The sequence below is a fragment of the Struthio camelus genome, chromosome 2, assembly GCF_040807025.1.
Source record: "Struthio camelus isolate bStrCam1 chromosome 2, bStrCam1.hap1, whole genome shotgun sequence".
In the NCBI taxonomy this organism is placed as follows: Eukaryota; Metazoa; Chordata; class Aves; order Struthioniformes; family Struthionidae; genus Struthio; species Struthio camelus.
Genome location: NC_090943.1, coordinates 117,375,786 through 117,391,862, shown reverse-complemented (window position 1 = coordinate 117,391,862; position 16,077 = coordinate 117,375,786). Strand labels below are relative to the sequence as shown.

Genomic DNA, 16,077 nt, shown 5'->3' with positions numbered 1-16,077 from the left:
CAATTCATATGGCAAGGATTTTCTTTTCTTTTTTTTCTCAGGGAAATTTGAATTTTTTTTCTTCAGGCCTTTTCCGGGAAGCCTAAGACTTTCCTTGGAGCGCCTCAGATTTAAAGCAAATCAGTAATGACCTCCAGATACCTACTTATTGGCTACAAGCTGATAGAAGACTTTCTTTCAATGATTCTTACAGTAAGTGAATCAGAGAATCTCAGAATCAAGTTTACTTCTCTATTGGATAGGCTTTACCTGCCAGACTCACCCTTGCTCTCTGCACCTATTTATATTAGATTTCTAAAGCATAGGCTTTCCAAAGTATGCATGACCCTGCCAAAACAAGACCTTGTGGGGTAGAAATCTGGTTCAGTACGTCTCGTTATAGAAACCTCTACACATTGCAGGAAGTTCATATGTTTAACCCGTTTAGTCATATCTTAACAAATGTCTTTTACAGAGTTTAGGTCATGTTTCCAAAGAGTAAGACTTGTAGATAAACGGGAAGGTAGACAGGCTTAGAGAGAACATGTTCTACAATAATCATGACAATATGAAGAATCATATTTGTTGCAATAGCTCAGACAAAGAGTCTGATCTTAGAACCCTGTAAGGGTCCTTTTTAGCACTGGTTGGAATGGGCTGGTATAGGATGGTATGCAATATTGGCATTTCTGAAGACATCAGACATGAATACTGGCACTTTTTAGAGCTTTATCCATAGGAGAAATAGCTTTCCTATCAGCATGTCTACATTTCCATACTAGGACTTCAAGTTTCCTCTCCAACTATTCTTTTGTCCTCCATCACTTTCTTTTAAAGCAATTAGACATGCCCTTCCATGCAATTCAAGAAACATTTTAAGTTTTTCCCTAAAAATTTTCCCTGCAAATATCCTCTACAGTTTTCAGTTTTTCTGTAACTGGTTAAAAAAAAAAAACTTTTATTTATATTTTTATACATATTTTTATATACATACATATATATATGTATATGTATGTATTAACATACAATGAACTGAAATACACATTTTATCATATCATGTTGTAATATGTTAGAATCAACAAAGCACTAGAATAACGTTCTCTAAATCTTACTTTGTGTGGTCTAAAATATCCATCAGCACACATTTCACAGTTGATACCAGTAGTATGTTGAGTACAGTTTAGACAGACGCCACCTCCTATATACTGGCCATGAATATTTATGCTCCTTTTCTGATCTGCAATACTCTGGTTGTAATAGCAATCTTCTGCTTTGTTATGACAGTTGCACTCTAAGAAGGAAGAGAAAAGAAATCCACTTTTTTTTTTTCCATTTACATTGTAAAACAGTCCCTGTAATACTGAAATTTAACAAAGAGTAAAATGCAAGAAAAGCATATCAAACCATCTCAAAAGTGTGTTTTTTTCCCCTTAACTACGCTATATGCTTTTGCAGTCTCAATACACTGTATTCCTTAGCAAGTAAGCACATTTCAAAGCCACAGTCACCATTTTAATAGCATCATTTTCAGTACTATTCTGTAGATCACATTAAGACAATCCTGTCAGCAGAGAGATGTCAGTGTCAAATATCAGTAGCAATGTGCGTTACTACCAGTAGCTATTTTTACATTTTCTGTCCTCTGTATTACAGGAGAAAATCTACCTAATTCTTCTGTTATTTGTACATAGACAAAAGCCAGGGAAGTCACCAGTGCCAGTACACAAGCATAAAACTGATTTAGGTTAGAGGATAGTTGGGTCCAGACACTCGTAAACACCTACTTGCTAAAGAGTGGCATTAAAAGCTGTATTAAGAACACTACTTCTCCATTTGCAACTATAAATTTTATCTAATAGGCTCTTAATTGTCTGCAGCTTGTGCCAGGTATTAGCAACGCGAAGAGGAAAAATGCACTAACAAGCCCTAGCAACAAGCCGAGCTGTATCGAACTACTGGCACAACTTAAGTCAATGATATCAATCTGAAATGTAATTGGCCAGTAAGGAAGTTTCTTTCAAAACATTTGTGTTGCCAGAACCATGTTGTTTTTCTCACGCAAAATTTATGATCAGCGTAAGAGATCTGAATTTCAAATAGCTAACAAAATGACTGATGCAAGTCTGCTAGTTTTTCCTGGAGTATAATTAATTCCCAAGACTCTTTTGTCTGATCCGCCCTGAAAGTATCACTACATGACACCTCCACCAGCCATACAGTCATGTGAGATAGAATATTTAAAATGACCTAAATTACTGTCCTTATAAGTAGTTCCTCTGCCTTCACTTAATCTCATGAAAACAATTTAATTTTTCTTGGGAATAGGTATAGATCTGTACTAAAAGCAACCTCAAACAAGAACATAATAAGCCTTTTAAAATTACTTAAGCCTCTGTGCATACTTACTCTCACACTTGTTCCCAGCAGAAATGGTTCCTGGTCTCCATGGTTTCTGATGGTACCCAGGGCAGCACTTATTACAGCTCTCTCCACACGTGTTGTGTTCGCACTGGCACTGCAATTTCTATGAAAAAAATTAACTTTATTTAAATATTTTTATATGGGTCATTTGCTCAGTGTTCCCAAAAGTCTGCCTGATATCAAATTTACTCCAGAAAATGTTAGACCCACAAATACCCCGCAATTGGCATGAGACTGTCCAGTCATGCTATATTGACATGGGGGAGTAACCTTTCTAGAGTAGAAGGGACAAGTCTCCTGTGTTGCAAAACAGCTTGTTTCTTGTAGTGTCCCCCACTTTTTTTTAATTTAATGTCAGAAAAAAACTTCACTTCAAAAAAAGTAGTACTACCTGAGACCTAGATATGCTTAAGGAGAAAAGGACAAAATATAGCAAATCATTTGTATGCATCATGGGGTAAGATCTCTTTAACCCTCCTCTTTTTCATTCTCCTTAGGCAAAGAATTGTTTGGGTTTTTTTTTTTTAAATTAATTGGAAAATTTGTTCTGCGAAAAGAAACAAGTGAGATTAAAGAATACCTTTGTGATTTCATCCAGCGGGCAGCTTCGAGCATGGCCATAACAAATACACATGCCACCAACAGAGATGTCCTTTATTGAATAGTAGTACTACAAAAATCAAAGTGGAAAAAGGGATGAAGGAGAGATATTTTAATGTATTTACATATTTCCCACACACACTGGAAAACAGAGTACCAGCATTCCACTATTTTGTGGCTAGAAAAATCCAAGCAACTATTTCAAGCTTTGAATTTCTGCAATTTGAGGAATTCTTATCGTGTAAATTTTTGCATTTTTCCCCGGTACAAAAAACAGACCGATTTTTAACTTTAAATAAGTATACACAACTCCTAAGCTTCAGAGAAGACTACCATATGTGACCTAAGTCCGAATTTGCTTGCAAAAAAGCCCCTTTTTTACCCTATAAGAAGCCATGAAGCATAACACATTGTTATATTTGAATTTTAGCTTGGGGAGGAAGAGCATGCTTTCCTAAAATGGGAACTCTGCTCTCCCTTAAATCCAGTTTGTGCATTTCCTTCCAGACGAACTCTTTGCTCCTAGTGAGATGTAGTATATTAGTCTACCCACATATTTAGCTTTCAGAAATGGTAATACAGCAGAGGAGAATAAATTAATATCGCCAGGTGGTGAACAAAAGCAACATACATAAGGAAAGGATTTAACTTTCAAGGCAAGGAAGAGGCAGGAAATGACCCATCTGGGTTCAGTTACAGCTGCAGTATCAACAGGGTTGGCCTGTTTGTATCCTGGAAGTATGTGCTACAGGGGAAATGAAAAAGAAATACTTTTTGAGGACACTTCTAAGAAAATAGTTCAAGACTCTCAGACCTAACAACCCTAGAGTCGTCCGGTTCACGAAGAGGAGGTAGCCCTGGGTGGTCAGACCTGCTGACTCATGGACTGTTATTGCTTTGAAGGAGCCGGGAGCTGGAGCAAACTAGCCTCTTTGATTCCCTATTCAACTTTGTATGCGTCTATATTTTTATTATGTTTTACTTTTTTAGTATTTGATTTTATTGTTATGGATTTGGATTGCAAAAAACGCTGAACATTAAATCCTTAACTACAGAAAAGGAAGTCCAGGCGAGAAAACTAAGAGTAGAGAGCTGTATTTGTTAGTACTGGGGAAGCTCACCGCGTTCCCTCCTTCACTTCCTTTCTCCTGTCCTCTTCAAACTCACTGCGTGCTCTTCAAACACAAGCCACGTGCAGCTTGAAGTCGAACAAGAGACCAATGCTAATCAAATGCCACCGAAATTAAATAACCCTGTTGTCGAACACTTAGAAAAGTTCTGCATCAGCCCTTTCAGAAGACTATGCACAAGAAACTAATACAATCAGTATCAACAGCTGGAGTAAAAGGGTTCAAGAACATCAAATATGGAATCCAGAGAGCTGGCAGTGATTACCTTGGTTGTAGTTAGCTGCACAATAGATGAGACAAAGTGAGACATCAGGATTTGTGAACCGAGCCCAACAAAACCCACTTCTTGTGAACATGAAGATATGTAGCTATTCATACAAAGTATGCAGTTCCCCAAAGCAGTGCTAAGTAGGGTAGCACTAAGCCCCGGGCTGCACAACTGTGTGGCTTAGGAAAGCAGCGGGAAGCAACAGGTGCCCTCATCACCCTGTTATTTCTTAGGTAAGCTGTGCATTTGTATGCTTCCACATCCAGCCTTTCCTTTTGGGTGCCTTTCTTGATATAATATTAATCACAAACAAATATTCACCAGCCTGCTCCACGGGATCATCTCAGCAGCTCAACTTGTGGATTAACAGTTTCTTTCAGGCCAGCAAGGCACAGCTGGAGCTGCTGTCCAGTCCTTTGTGCTTGCAGTCCCCTGGCTAGGGGAAATCCCTGTGGAGCCAAAGGAACAAGCAGAACATCCAGGTCTCGCACTTCAGGGATGCTCCAGCTGAAGGAGCACCTCCCTGATCAAGGTGAGAGTGGGGATGCCTTGAAACTACTTGTGATGCTCTCACCCACCAAAACCTGGCCAGACCAGTCTTTTCTCCCTTCTCTGCCCAGCTGCTTGACCAGACCTCATCGCACCACACACTAGTGCTCTCCTCCTCAACATGCTGGCCAACTGCTCCACACACAAGAGTTTGGTGAGAAGCAGTGTAACTGGAAAAGCACTGTGTGTACAAGAGAAGCCACAAATTTAAGAGTCCTGTTGTGCAACCGGGGGACATGGATCCCTGCTTAGCTAGTTGCTTGTAGATGCTCTTTAAGACAGGTAGCTCACAAGGGAGGAGAAGAGGAAACACCTTTCATATTCTTCCGTTCTCTTCAGGAAGCCCAAATTATATAGAAATTCAAAGATGCAAAAGTCACTTTCGTACATGAAAATACTGATATGCTAACCTATGGATCTCAGGCAAATTAAACAGACGGACAAAAGGGCAAAATACAAAGCAGGCATATTGCACAAAATTAAACATAGCAGGCAGTGTGGTTAGAAGCTCTGATACTGAATTTCTGTGAGAACTTGAACAAGTCAGCTTAAGTGCTTGGTGCCTCAGTTTCCCCAGTTTCAATATTAAATGTGTAAAGTTAATACTCTGAAAATTCAGTCTGACTGTTTTGTATCATTATTAATTCATGGGCTTAAATACAATTTGATTCAAACAGCCTTAAAAAAGAAAATTTCTCAGACATCAACATTCACAATGGCAAGGTTTTCAAATAACTCCTTATGAATCAGAGCACTGGGAATTCAAATTCTTAATACACCAGAAAATGTACTGCACAATTGCATCAAGAGCACCCCCAGGTGACATTTTTATCAGCAAAATCATATTTTTTTTTTGCTGATGAAGTATTAGAAAAGCTGTTCCCAGCTTAAGTCATCCAAACATGTAAAACAAAAAGCAAACAAAAGAACTTCTAAAAATATTTTTTCAAAGTTTTCTGTGCCAAGGTACATTGTTAATAACAGCAGGAAGGCAAGAATTGGTTAATAACCTTTAAAAATAACTCAGTTTATGAATGGAAAGGATCAAGTACTTCTTCAAATAGACCAAAGTAGGCTTTTCCATCCAGTGGTATTGAATAGCATTTCTGAACAATCAGCTTACCCTTCTGGTAACAATGGGATCTAGTTCTTTAGGATCGTGATGGCTCAGAGTCATAAGGTCAGCGTTTAGGGTTCTGATACGCTGCAGTCGTAAGCGGATGTACCGTGCAGAAGTAAACTCCAAAAGTTTTTGTGAAGGATCATCAGCGCTAGGCCTACCATTGATCAGCGACGTGTGAATCTAGAAAGAAAGCCTGTCTTAAATATAAACATAATTGTGATCCATTTACAACAAACACCTTAGTATGAGAATTAAAAACAGAACTTAAAAAATTGTTTTCCAGCATCTCAGGATGGTGAGGTGTCAAATTAACTGGATTTTTTGTTTCTTCCCCAGCTCATACCTGGCAGGTAAAATGACTCATGCAGTTCTGAAACCACCACTCTTGGTTTAGAGTGTCCAGCGTCTCCAGGACTTTTGTAGAGATAGCATAAAGAGAAGAAAGGTACCACAGACTAGTCCTCAGTTCCTCCGGTCTTCTAAATTGAGATGGAACGGGTACCTCTGACCGTAAACACAGCTTTGCCCTTATAGATTGTCTCCTACGCAATCCAATCTGTAAAGACCCTACTGCAAAATGTAATACTGCACACATGCTCAGTCTGGGAGAATTAATGAGATGATCCTATGCCCTGCTGCGATCATTACCAATCAATAAGGAATATTCAGTGTTAAGGTAGTGCAATGGGAAGCCTCAACAAAGATGGCAAGAGAAAGCAGGTGGCTGCCACCTCCATCTTACTATCTCAGCCCTCCCAAGTGGGCCTCAGTAAGGGGGCTTCTGGTACTGAGCTGCACAACTTACTCTAGCAACAGCCCCTCATAGCTGCCTTCTTTCCAATGCAACTGAGGAACACTCACGTCACCACTGATTTTGGGCTCAAAGTGATGTTTTAGAGTGTATTTATGCATTGACGCAGAGTAATTTTGTCTCCCCTTGAATTTAATTTTTTGTATTCCCCTTGAATTTAAAGTTTAAGCTTTCTCTGCTACTGTCAAAATCTTTCCACTGAAAATATTTCTAAAGTTTTTGTAACTTTTTAAAAATATTACTTTTGTAATATTTTACAGAAGGTAGGGACTTTCTAAACAGTAATTGTGTTATTTCAAAGGTATACAAACAGACACTGGAAAAGGAGTTCACAGTTCCAACATTGTAACTCTGGCATTAATGGACTATCGCAGTTCATTTCAATGATTCATCACGAGCCCTGACTGCATTACAAAAATTTCTGGAAGCAGATCTTCAAGCACTGTACATGAGATTAACATCAGTGCTTACAGCTGTAAGTGCTCTTTAAATAGTAGGAGCAATATTTCTTTAAACCTGCTAAAAATCTAGCGGCCAAATTGGCAAAATGTCAGGAGTTTTCTGATTTGGCACAAAACATTGTTAGTAAGTTGCATCCCCATTTAGAAATGAGGCCCTTTTACCCTCCTGGTTCTTCCACAGCAGGGCAGCTCCAAGCTGACTGCAGAACACTGGGATGTTGCACTGCAGCGATGAACGCTGGGTATAGGCAGGTGCTCGTAGAGATCAGCTGGCGTGCACAACTTCCTATAACCCCTACACTGAAGTCTAATAGGTTGGCCAGAACCAGTTAGGAAGCAGTTGAAATATATTTTCAAAATGGGTAAGATTCACTAAGACCAGTTGGGGGTTCTCCGTGCTGGGAATATCCCCGTCTGCCATTACAGCTATGAAGGAGCAGCTGGTCCTCTGTGGTACGGAGCTCTTGTGTGGTACAGAGCAATTTAATCATGTTTTTACTACAGTCAGATGAAACAATGTTCCAGGTAGTGCTGCTGACTATACGTGAATCACTCAATTCAGGGTACATCAGGAAAAATAAATGAGAACAACATATCACTAATCTGAATCTCTGGCATTCCTGGGCTCAGAGTTGGACTGCCTGTCAGGCATTTATTGCAAGAGGTACTGCTTGCACAGCTACCCTAAGGGCTTTCTGGTTAATTGTGGTGAGAGCCAGGTTAGGTTTCTTTTATCTGTTCCATCTGATCTGTACGGCATATGCTTAGCATCACTGCAACAAATATGTCATTAAAATAAATGAGACTTGACGTCATCTAAATTTAATTCATTTTCTCCTGCTGAAGCACAGTTTGGAGTTCATGTGAAAAAAGAAAAAAAGAAGTTTGACATGCTTCAGCTGTTAGCTATGTACACTCCAATCCTTTTTTGACCAATAAACAAAAACATATTGGCTTCTACTAAATTAAAAGTTGCTAGCATTCTCCATTGGATAACACTGCATTTTATTACCACATAAGAAGAGCATTCACAATAGAATAAACACTGGTTTTAATGCATCATTTCATTATGTGGCTGCCTCTATGAAATAAATTAGACAAGTACCATGAATGGAGTTCGTCAGAAGAAAGAACAATCAACAGTGAGGCTGCACAACTCATAGCTCTTTTAATTATGCTACATCCCTGAAACAATGCCAAAGCTTGTTTAGGAGCTCCAGCTGTGCAGAGCACTTCAACTGTGTTTGCAGCTTTATCTCACACAACCAGGTGTTCCTAACACAGAGATTTTCTTTATTAAATGAAAAACCTGGCAGAACATAGAGTCTCTGTTATAATCTTTCAGGGCAGAGTAACTAATAATTCACAGTTAATAGCCACCATCAAATTATGTGGAGAGAGAGAACAAACAGGAGTTTAGTAACAGGAATATGTAGAGCCAAAGAAATGTTTTATCCCACCATTTAAAAGTTTACTATACTGGTATATGATATAAAGGTACTCTCATTAAAGGAGAGTAACAGACCCTCTGTCAGAGCTGAAGGTGATGAACTGGATAACCATAATTCAGATGTTTTAAAGTTGCAATCAGTCCATGTTCATACTCACAGACTGCAAGTGCGAAAGCAAACATACCTCTCCATGTTCCAGGGGAACTAGTCTGGAATAGTAGGAGGTGCAGATCACTTCATCGTCTCTCTTGTACGTAGGAGGCCCAATTCTTGGGGTAATATTATAACGAGTTAAACATTCTGTGTCGCTAATTGCATAGTACTGCCATGGTCTGAACTCTGTGCCATCGATGGAGCGTTCCAAAATCCAGTTTCCAGGTCGTGGAGCATTAGCAGCTTTGATGATGACATAGGCAACTTGAAAGACCTTGGGGCGGAAAGAAAAAAGAAAATTTTAACACTTCATTCTGCTGTACAAAAGACCACCAGAGGCCAGTTCGGTACTAAAATTAAATAAAATTTTAAGAGAGAGTAAAATTTGGCAGAATGACTCTGAATAAAATTTTCACAAACCTTTGATAACAGCTCAGTCTAATCTTTTACGATACTAACAAAAATACTGATCACTTTTGCCAAAACTTTTAACATTACAACAAAATATTTGTTTATGTGACTAAAATCCCTAAATATATTCAGCTTATCTTTCTGTGATAAGGCAATAGCTGAAATGTACATAGACTGTAGATTTCAGGATTAGCTGGATATAACATTCTTTTCATGGGAAAAGTGCTATTTAGTTTTTTTGAACTGCTGAGGGCTTCAAAGAGGTGATTTTTTTTCAGAACAGCTGCAGCCCAAACAACTCTTTGTTTCACATTTTAGCTGGGAGTTTAATCCTCTCAGTAATAGCATTTCTGATAAGCTTTTTACACCCTACATTAAGAATCTCTTTCTGTGCATTCCATTTGCATTCTGTTAAAGTCACTTAAGCAAAGGCCTATTTACAGCATCTGCTGAAAAAGCACAGAGACAAATAAGATGTGTGTAACAAATACACCTGTGATAACCTTATTTAGAAACAGTAGGTGTTTTAAGATGTGCAGTTTCTCAGCTAGATTGATAGCTTGAAAATTTTCCTACAATTGCAAGACCAAAGTACATCCATACAACAGCACTGTTCAGTACCTCTGTGAGTAAGCAGAACAGTAATTAGTTTTATATCATCTTTTAAGTGAGCCTCTCATGGGAGCTAGATAACCTGCACTGGCCCCCAAACGGCTATAGCATCAGCCACTGACACCGAAGTGCGCTTACTCCAAAGCTACTGTCTTCTTCCTTACCCAATACCTACTATGTCACCTCACTTAAAACTGGCTGTCTTTGCAAATTGTAAGACTCCTTATATGAGTTCAATGTTTTACATGCACCACGTTATCCAGCCACATTTAGACGAAAGAAAAATGCCATGTTATTCAGCCATCTCAGAGATGTATATTCTCACTTGAGTATACTGCCTGGTTGGCTGGTGTAGTTATAATAATTTCTGTCTGCGTGTGCATTATTAACACCGGGTTCAGCTCCAATTTCACCATAATCATTTCTTTCAGATGTTTTTAAATATAGATCTATTTCTTTTTTGCAATACAGATGGAAGCCAGAGCCAGAATAGCACTTGCCATCTAAAAGCCAAATAAGGAAATAAACACATAGAGAAAAATAGTGATTGCATTGTGTGTGCAATTCAGGAAGCTACTTTGAAAAAAAAAAAAAATCCTTTAAGTGAACAGAGCTTTGCTTAGGAGATTCGCAGACATGAGAGGGAAAATGTTTTGGTGATACCTATCTTCAAATTTTAACTCATTAGATGTAACATACTAAAAAAAAAAGTCAAATAAACTCAGTTTTGATTAAAATTCAGACATAACTGACAACTTGATATTCACTTGGTCTGATTGTCTTTTCAGGCACTCCAATTGTATCCTTTGAACCGGACATCAAGCATCAAGAAGTATTTCCAGTTGTTCCAATAAATACGAAAATCCTCCACAAACCGAGGATTTTGTCTACTGACTTCTGTGGCATTTCAGCAATACAAAGCAGACATAAGCAAAGAGAAGCCAGCTTCTCTGACTGTTTAGTCACAGCATCACATGCAGTCTTAGAAATACAATTTCTACAGGGTTTGCAAATTCTGTCTTATAGCACAATCTCAAAATTTGATCAAAGTTAAGTGAATACAAAGAACTATAATTTAGCTTCCATGCAGGGAAGAGTACCTTTAAATAAAACTTATGTGATACCAACAAGCTCCAGCTGAGAAAACATTCATAGATATGCTTTTAAAGTGAAAAGAATGGAATTCAGGCAAACTGAGTCAAGCAACTATAATTCCCTAATAATTCCTCACCTGGATCTCATTAATTCTGTTGGCAGTAGCTGACAAATATACCTGTTTTACCTGTTTTGCACAAGCAGAATTTTGGGTGTCATCATTTCAATATCCCTAAGCTGAAGCCAGGAAAAGCTGATTATTTGTATGTGCATTTTCTTCATCACACAGAAGAAAACTGCAGAAAGCTACTAAAAATCAGAAAGTTTTATTGACTGAGCCTAGGAATTGCCATGCACTTAAAAGTTCCTTTGAAGTTAATCATCTCTTTCAAAGGCACAAAAGATGCAAGACTAGAACAACAATTTTTTTTCAGTGTCATGGTATAAAGTTTTCCTCAAAGCCTCTTTATACCTCTTTTATTTATTTTTCTTCTCTGTTTGCTATCAACTAAAATGCTTCCATGCTTATTACACAGTCGGCTGAACAACAAACGATCCACTTTTGATTACATGGAGATTTTTCAAGACCCATTATAGTCTGCAGCTGATGTAGCCTGTTTTCAATCCAGTTTCAACTAGTAACAATGAGTTATCCCTCATCACAAACTATAACTGCAGCCAATTCTACAGAAATAAAAGTAAATAATATTCACAAGAGTATAAAGGTTAAATTTAGTTTTTTTGGAATTAGAGAGAAGTGATGGGGAAAGTCAACTACAGAAAAAGATTTTCATAGCAGTCGTGCATGTATCCTACTTCATTTTATCATCACATCATTTAAAGTCAATTTTTTTCTAGAAGTATAGCAACCATGTTTAGTACTCATTTAAGGACTGATTTTTTCCTGCATATCTACAGTTCACCAACAGCTGAAATGAAGATATTTGAAGCTGAGAACCCAAAAGAGGTATCCAAAATCAACTAACAGTTCTGCAAACATGGAAGTATATGCTGTAGGCCTGCATAGAAAAGTGTTGTCGTCTTTTTCTCTTGGATCCTCTGGAATCTCTTCCATTTACACACGTAGCCCATAAGTATCTAAATATACTTCATAAGTAAATTCACAGGATACCGAATATCAGCAACATCAGGAAAATTTGTCAGCCCTTGAAACCATGTAGGTTAAAAACATGAATTAAAGAATTTTCTATAAATGCTCCTGCCCCTAAGTTGTCACAGGACAACCAGGCAGCAGGAACTGTGTTCTCAGCGGTTGCTTTTCCAAGCAAGGGGATGAAGCAGGAGGCAGGGATATAGGTGTCCCCAGTGGCTGCATATTCTGAAGTTTTAAGGAAGGTCAACAGGTAGACGTTTGGGAGACCTTACATCCCAGAGCCTCTGCAACCTGCAAGGCATCTGAACCAGCAACTGTGCGTACTGCAAAATGATTTTCCAACGTTCTTGGAGCGCTTCCTTAAAGATTACTTTTTTGAGTTCTCCAGGATTGAACAGCACTGAAGACTGTTTCCTACCACTCTCCACTTCCATTCACTGGCCACCAACTGGCCACCTGATAAACTTGAGCTGTGTGGCATGAGCTAATGACATGTACATTTTAATCTGACTGTGTAGCTTTCCCAGAACTAATTTCCTTGTTGAGCTACAAGGGTAAAGAGGGCAAGCCAAAGCAAGTTAGCAATTCCCAAGCAGCCATAGATTAGAAAGTGTCATTTTACAGGCATTTCAGTCCTGACTGTAAAGAGCAGCCAAATAAACTTGTACCAAAGAACACCACCTCTGTAGCAGCAATACCAAGGTAACATCATTTACTTCTGCTTTATTTTAGCCTTTCTCCTAACAATCTTATTTCCCTGAATGCAGATCCAGCACCACCAAGCGCATTATGCTTGAAATAGATTTATAAACAAACCCTTCTCCCCATTCCACAGGCAATTTTGCATACCATGTTGCTCAAGACTGTAAACCCAGTCAGTAGTGGCCATGCAGCAGATGCTAGCCAAACATCCCTACTTCCAGGGGCACGGTCAATGCTCTAAAACCCACACCAATACATGCCCTGGCAAGCACAATCTTCCTTGGAGTCCTTTTAGATGGAGACTCTCAGTTATATTTTCCAGTTTACATAATGGAGAGAACCGTAACAGAAGATTCTGTCTTTTCATAACTAAAGCTATATGAGCCCCAGTCTCCAAAAGTGAAAAGTTACAGCGAAAGATGAGTCCCAGATTAACTTTCCTAAATTTCAGAAATGTTTAACCTACTATGAACAGAGGGACTAACTGCTAGTTCAAATCTACATCCTGATTCAAATCCGAACTCCACCAGACCTTGAAAAAAACTAAAATGAAGATATAATTTCAGGATGTCAGGATCTCATCCAGTGTTCTACTGCATACCTTGCTGAAACCACACTAGCATAATGTAAACCATATAATGCAGAAGGCTGCTAAATGAACAAGCCTGGAAGAATGCAAGGCTCTTGGCAGACTGGTTTCTTCAAGTTTTATATATTCAGCTAAATCTTTTCCTTCAGGGTTAGTGTAAAAAGGCAATCTAAAAAACAGAAATATTTTTCAAAATGGCTTGACAAGGCTTGTGGTATAAAATCCATTCTGCTCAGTGGTGTCAGCACATCTATACCTGGTTGCCAGGAAAGATTCCTTCTCTGAGATTTCATTTTACTGGCAGAAAAGGCTAAAGTGAATCTACACAAATGTTCAGAAAGTAGGAGCCTACAGGATATATATTTATATAATATATATATTCTGAGTATCCTGCTCATAGAACTGTCTTTTAAAGGAATTAATTTTGCTTCATGCTCTTATTACAGACTGTGAGGTCTAGCAATTGTTTGCTATGTTTTCCTCCAAGGAAAGAGCACATGTTAGAGCACATACTAGTCTATATCCAGCAGGATCTCTAATCTCCTGAATCATCTTTTCTGTATGATCTTGATTCATTATGTGCAATAATTTCTTTGGAATAGAGGATAAGTCCATTTTACTCAAGAAGTGTTTTACAAGAATGTAAGGATGAGCACCTTGAATCTTGCGTCATCAGTTTTAAAGCAACAAAAGGCTTTAAGGAAACTTATCAGGCAGCATAAACTGGCATTGGTCCAGTGAAGTCAACCAAACAGTATCTTTTTACATCAGATAAGGATTTGTCCTTACAGAAATCTCTTCTTGCCAAGTGATTTCAAGATGAAAGCTCTGTACAAATTGTAAATATTTTTACCACTATATTTGACTTTCTGATAGCAGAAACTACAAATTAATCTTACATCAGCCTCTGAGTAGTAATCTAACATTCATGAAATATTCATGAGCTATGAATTAGTTAGAACTGGAGAGTTTTTTACAACTTGATATTTGGGGCCTTCTAAGAACAACTGATCTCGCTTTCCAGTTCAAAAACTTTGTGATGTACAAACTTCTGTCTTTCTGCTATACCTAGCACAAAGCACCCATAAATACCTTTGAAAGCCTTGAGCACAGTAGTAATACTGAGGAAAGCATTCTCCATTTAATGGTGTGACAGAGAAAGGTTTTACAGGAGAACCAAGCACACTATTGACATTTATAATAATCAGTTTTTAAATTCATTACCATTTTGCAAAGTAACTGGACAGAGAACTCATACTCAGGCATAAATGCTGTTTCTGTCTTAAACCACTGCTGTGCATTTTGTCTCCATAGAACTGCCAGCATAGGAAACAAAAGGTCATAAATCAAATCTTGATATATCAATACTTGTATATCAATAATACACCTCATTGCTGAACTCCTCTTTCCTCAGCTCTGGATCTTTGCCATACATTTAATGAAAAAAAAAAAAGAAAAAAGAAAAAGATTATCATGCATCCAGGCCTGGGAAGAGTGAAAGACAAGGCAGAATACATGTACCTAGTTTTTACAATCCATGTGAGCTACAAAATTGTGATGTACCCACACAAAATGCTTACCATTTGTTATAAACAGCACACAGATTCCAAAGGAGAAAGATCTAAAGAGCACTGTAGACCCTGATTTTATTAGCCAGCTCTCTTTTCTTAACTAGACTCCATCAAGCTGCTCTTCCGTGCATCTGTTTTTAGACTAAATAAACTAAGTGCAAGGTAGAATATTAGCTGAAAGAATATTCTCTGTCCCTGCAACTTCAAGCCAAGAGACAAACACAGCCAATGGACACAGACTGCTGCCAGAGCATTGCCTAGAGTAAACTGAAGTGAAGAGTTTTCATCAGCTTCCCAGCGTTCACCAGCCGAAGCTACCTGCCAGCACTCGCCAGCCCCTGACTGCTGGAGTACGTCTCTGTGCTGTGCATGCTGCACAGTGGCAACAATCCCAAGAAGTGATTCATTCTTCCTATTGTTATAACTGTCAGTAATATAATGATCAGACGGTCATTCTTCACATCACAAAAGGGTGCGCATGCATTCTGTCGAGGAAAACTAGCGGCCGTATTCACTTTAACACATAGATTTAACGCACAAAGCTTGGAATTTTAAAAAAATAATCAATGCAACATATACAGCAATTTATACAGTTAGTTACTGATTTTCAGCAATACTTCTAAAAGCTCCACTAAAATGGGAAATGTAAAATACTCTACAAGAGTATCTTAGTTCAAAGGAAATTTTTAAAGTAAACAGTTACTAAAATCACTAAAGTCCTTCATGTACATGTATCCTTTGTTACTCTTTACTTGCACTGACTCACTAAAAGTTAGTACACCCAGCCAACTCTAATAACTCATTGACTCCAAGCAATCTTATTAACCAAATCCTGCCTCTCAGAGCAGCAATTTACATTCAAGTTGCATAGTCCTACATGCCTTCTGTCTCTCAAACTTTCTAAGGAAAATACAGAAGAAAGGCCCCTTGGGGGAAACTTTTCAAACCAAATTAGTGAAACTGAGCATGGGTCAGGAGAGGAAAGATATGTATTCAGGGAAACATCAACAGTGCTAAGTCCGGAGAATAAAAATTTA

The 16,077-nt window shown here is 38.3% G+C and overlaps 1 protein-coding gene across 1 annotated transcript in view; it reads right to left on the bottom strand.

Moving 5' to 3' along the window:
• LAMA1 (laminin subunit alpha 1) overlaps window positions 1-16,077 on the bottom strand; it is a 108,081-nt gene that overhangs the window by 65,610 nt on the left and 26,394 nt on the right. The window contains exons 4-8 of the mRNA XM_068932233.1: window positions 8,978-9,220; window positions 6,071-6,250; window positions 2,981-3,070; window positions 2,386-2,503; window positions 1,092-1,270 (exon numbers count right to left, since the gene is read on the bottom strand). Of these exons, the coding sequence (XP_068788334.1) occupies window positions 1,092-1,270; window positions 2,386-2,503; window positions 2,981-3,070; window positions 6,071-6,250; window positions 8,978-9,220 (810 nt within the window). The remainder of the gene's footprint in view (window positions 1-1,091; window positions 1,271-2,385; window positions 2,504-2,980; window positions 3,071-6,070; window positions 6,251-8,977; window positions 9,221-16,077) is intronic.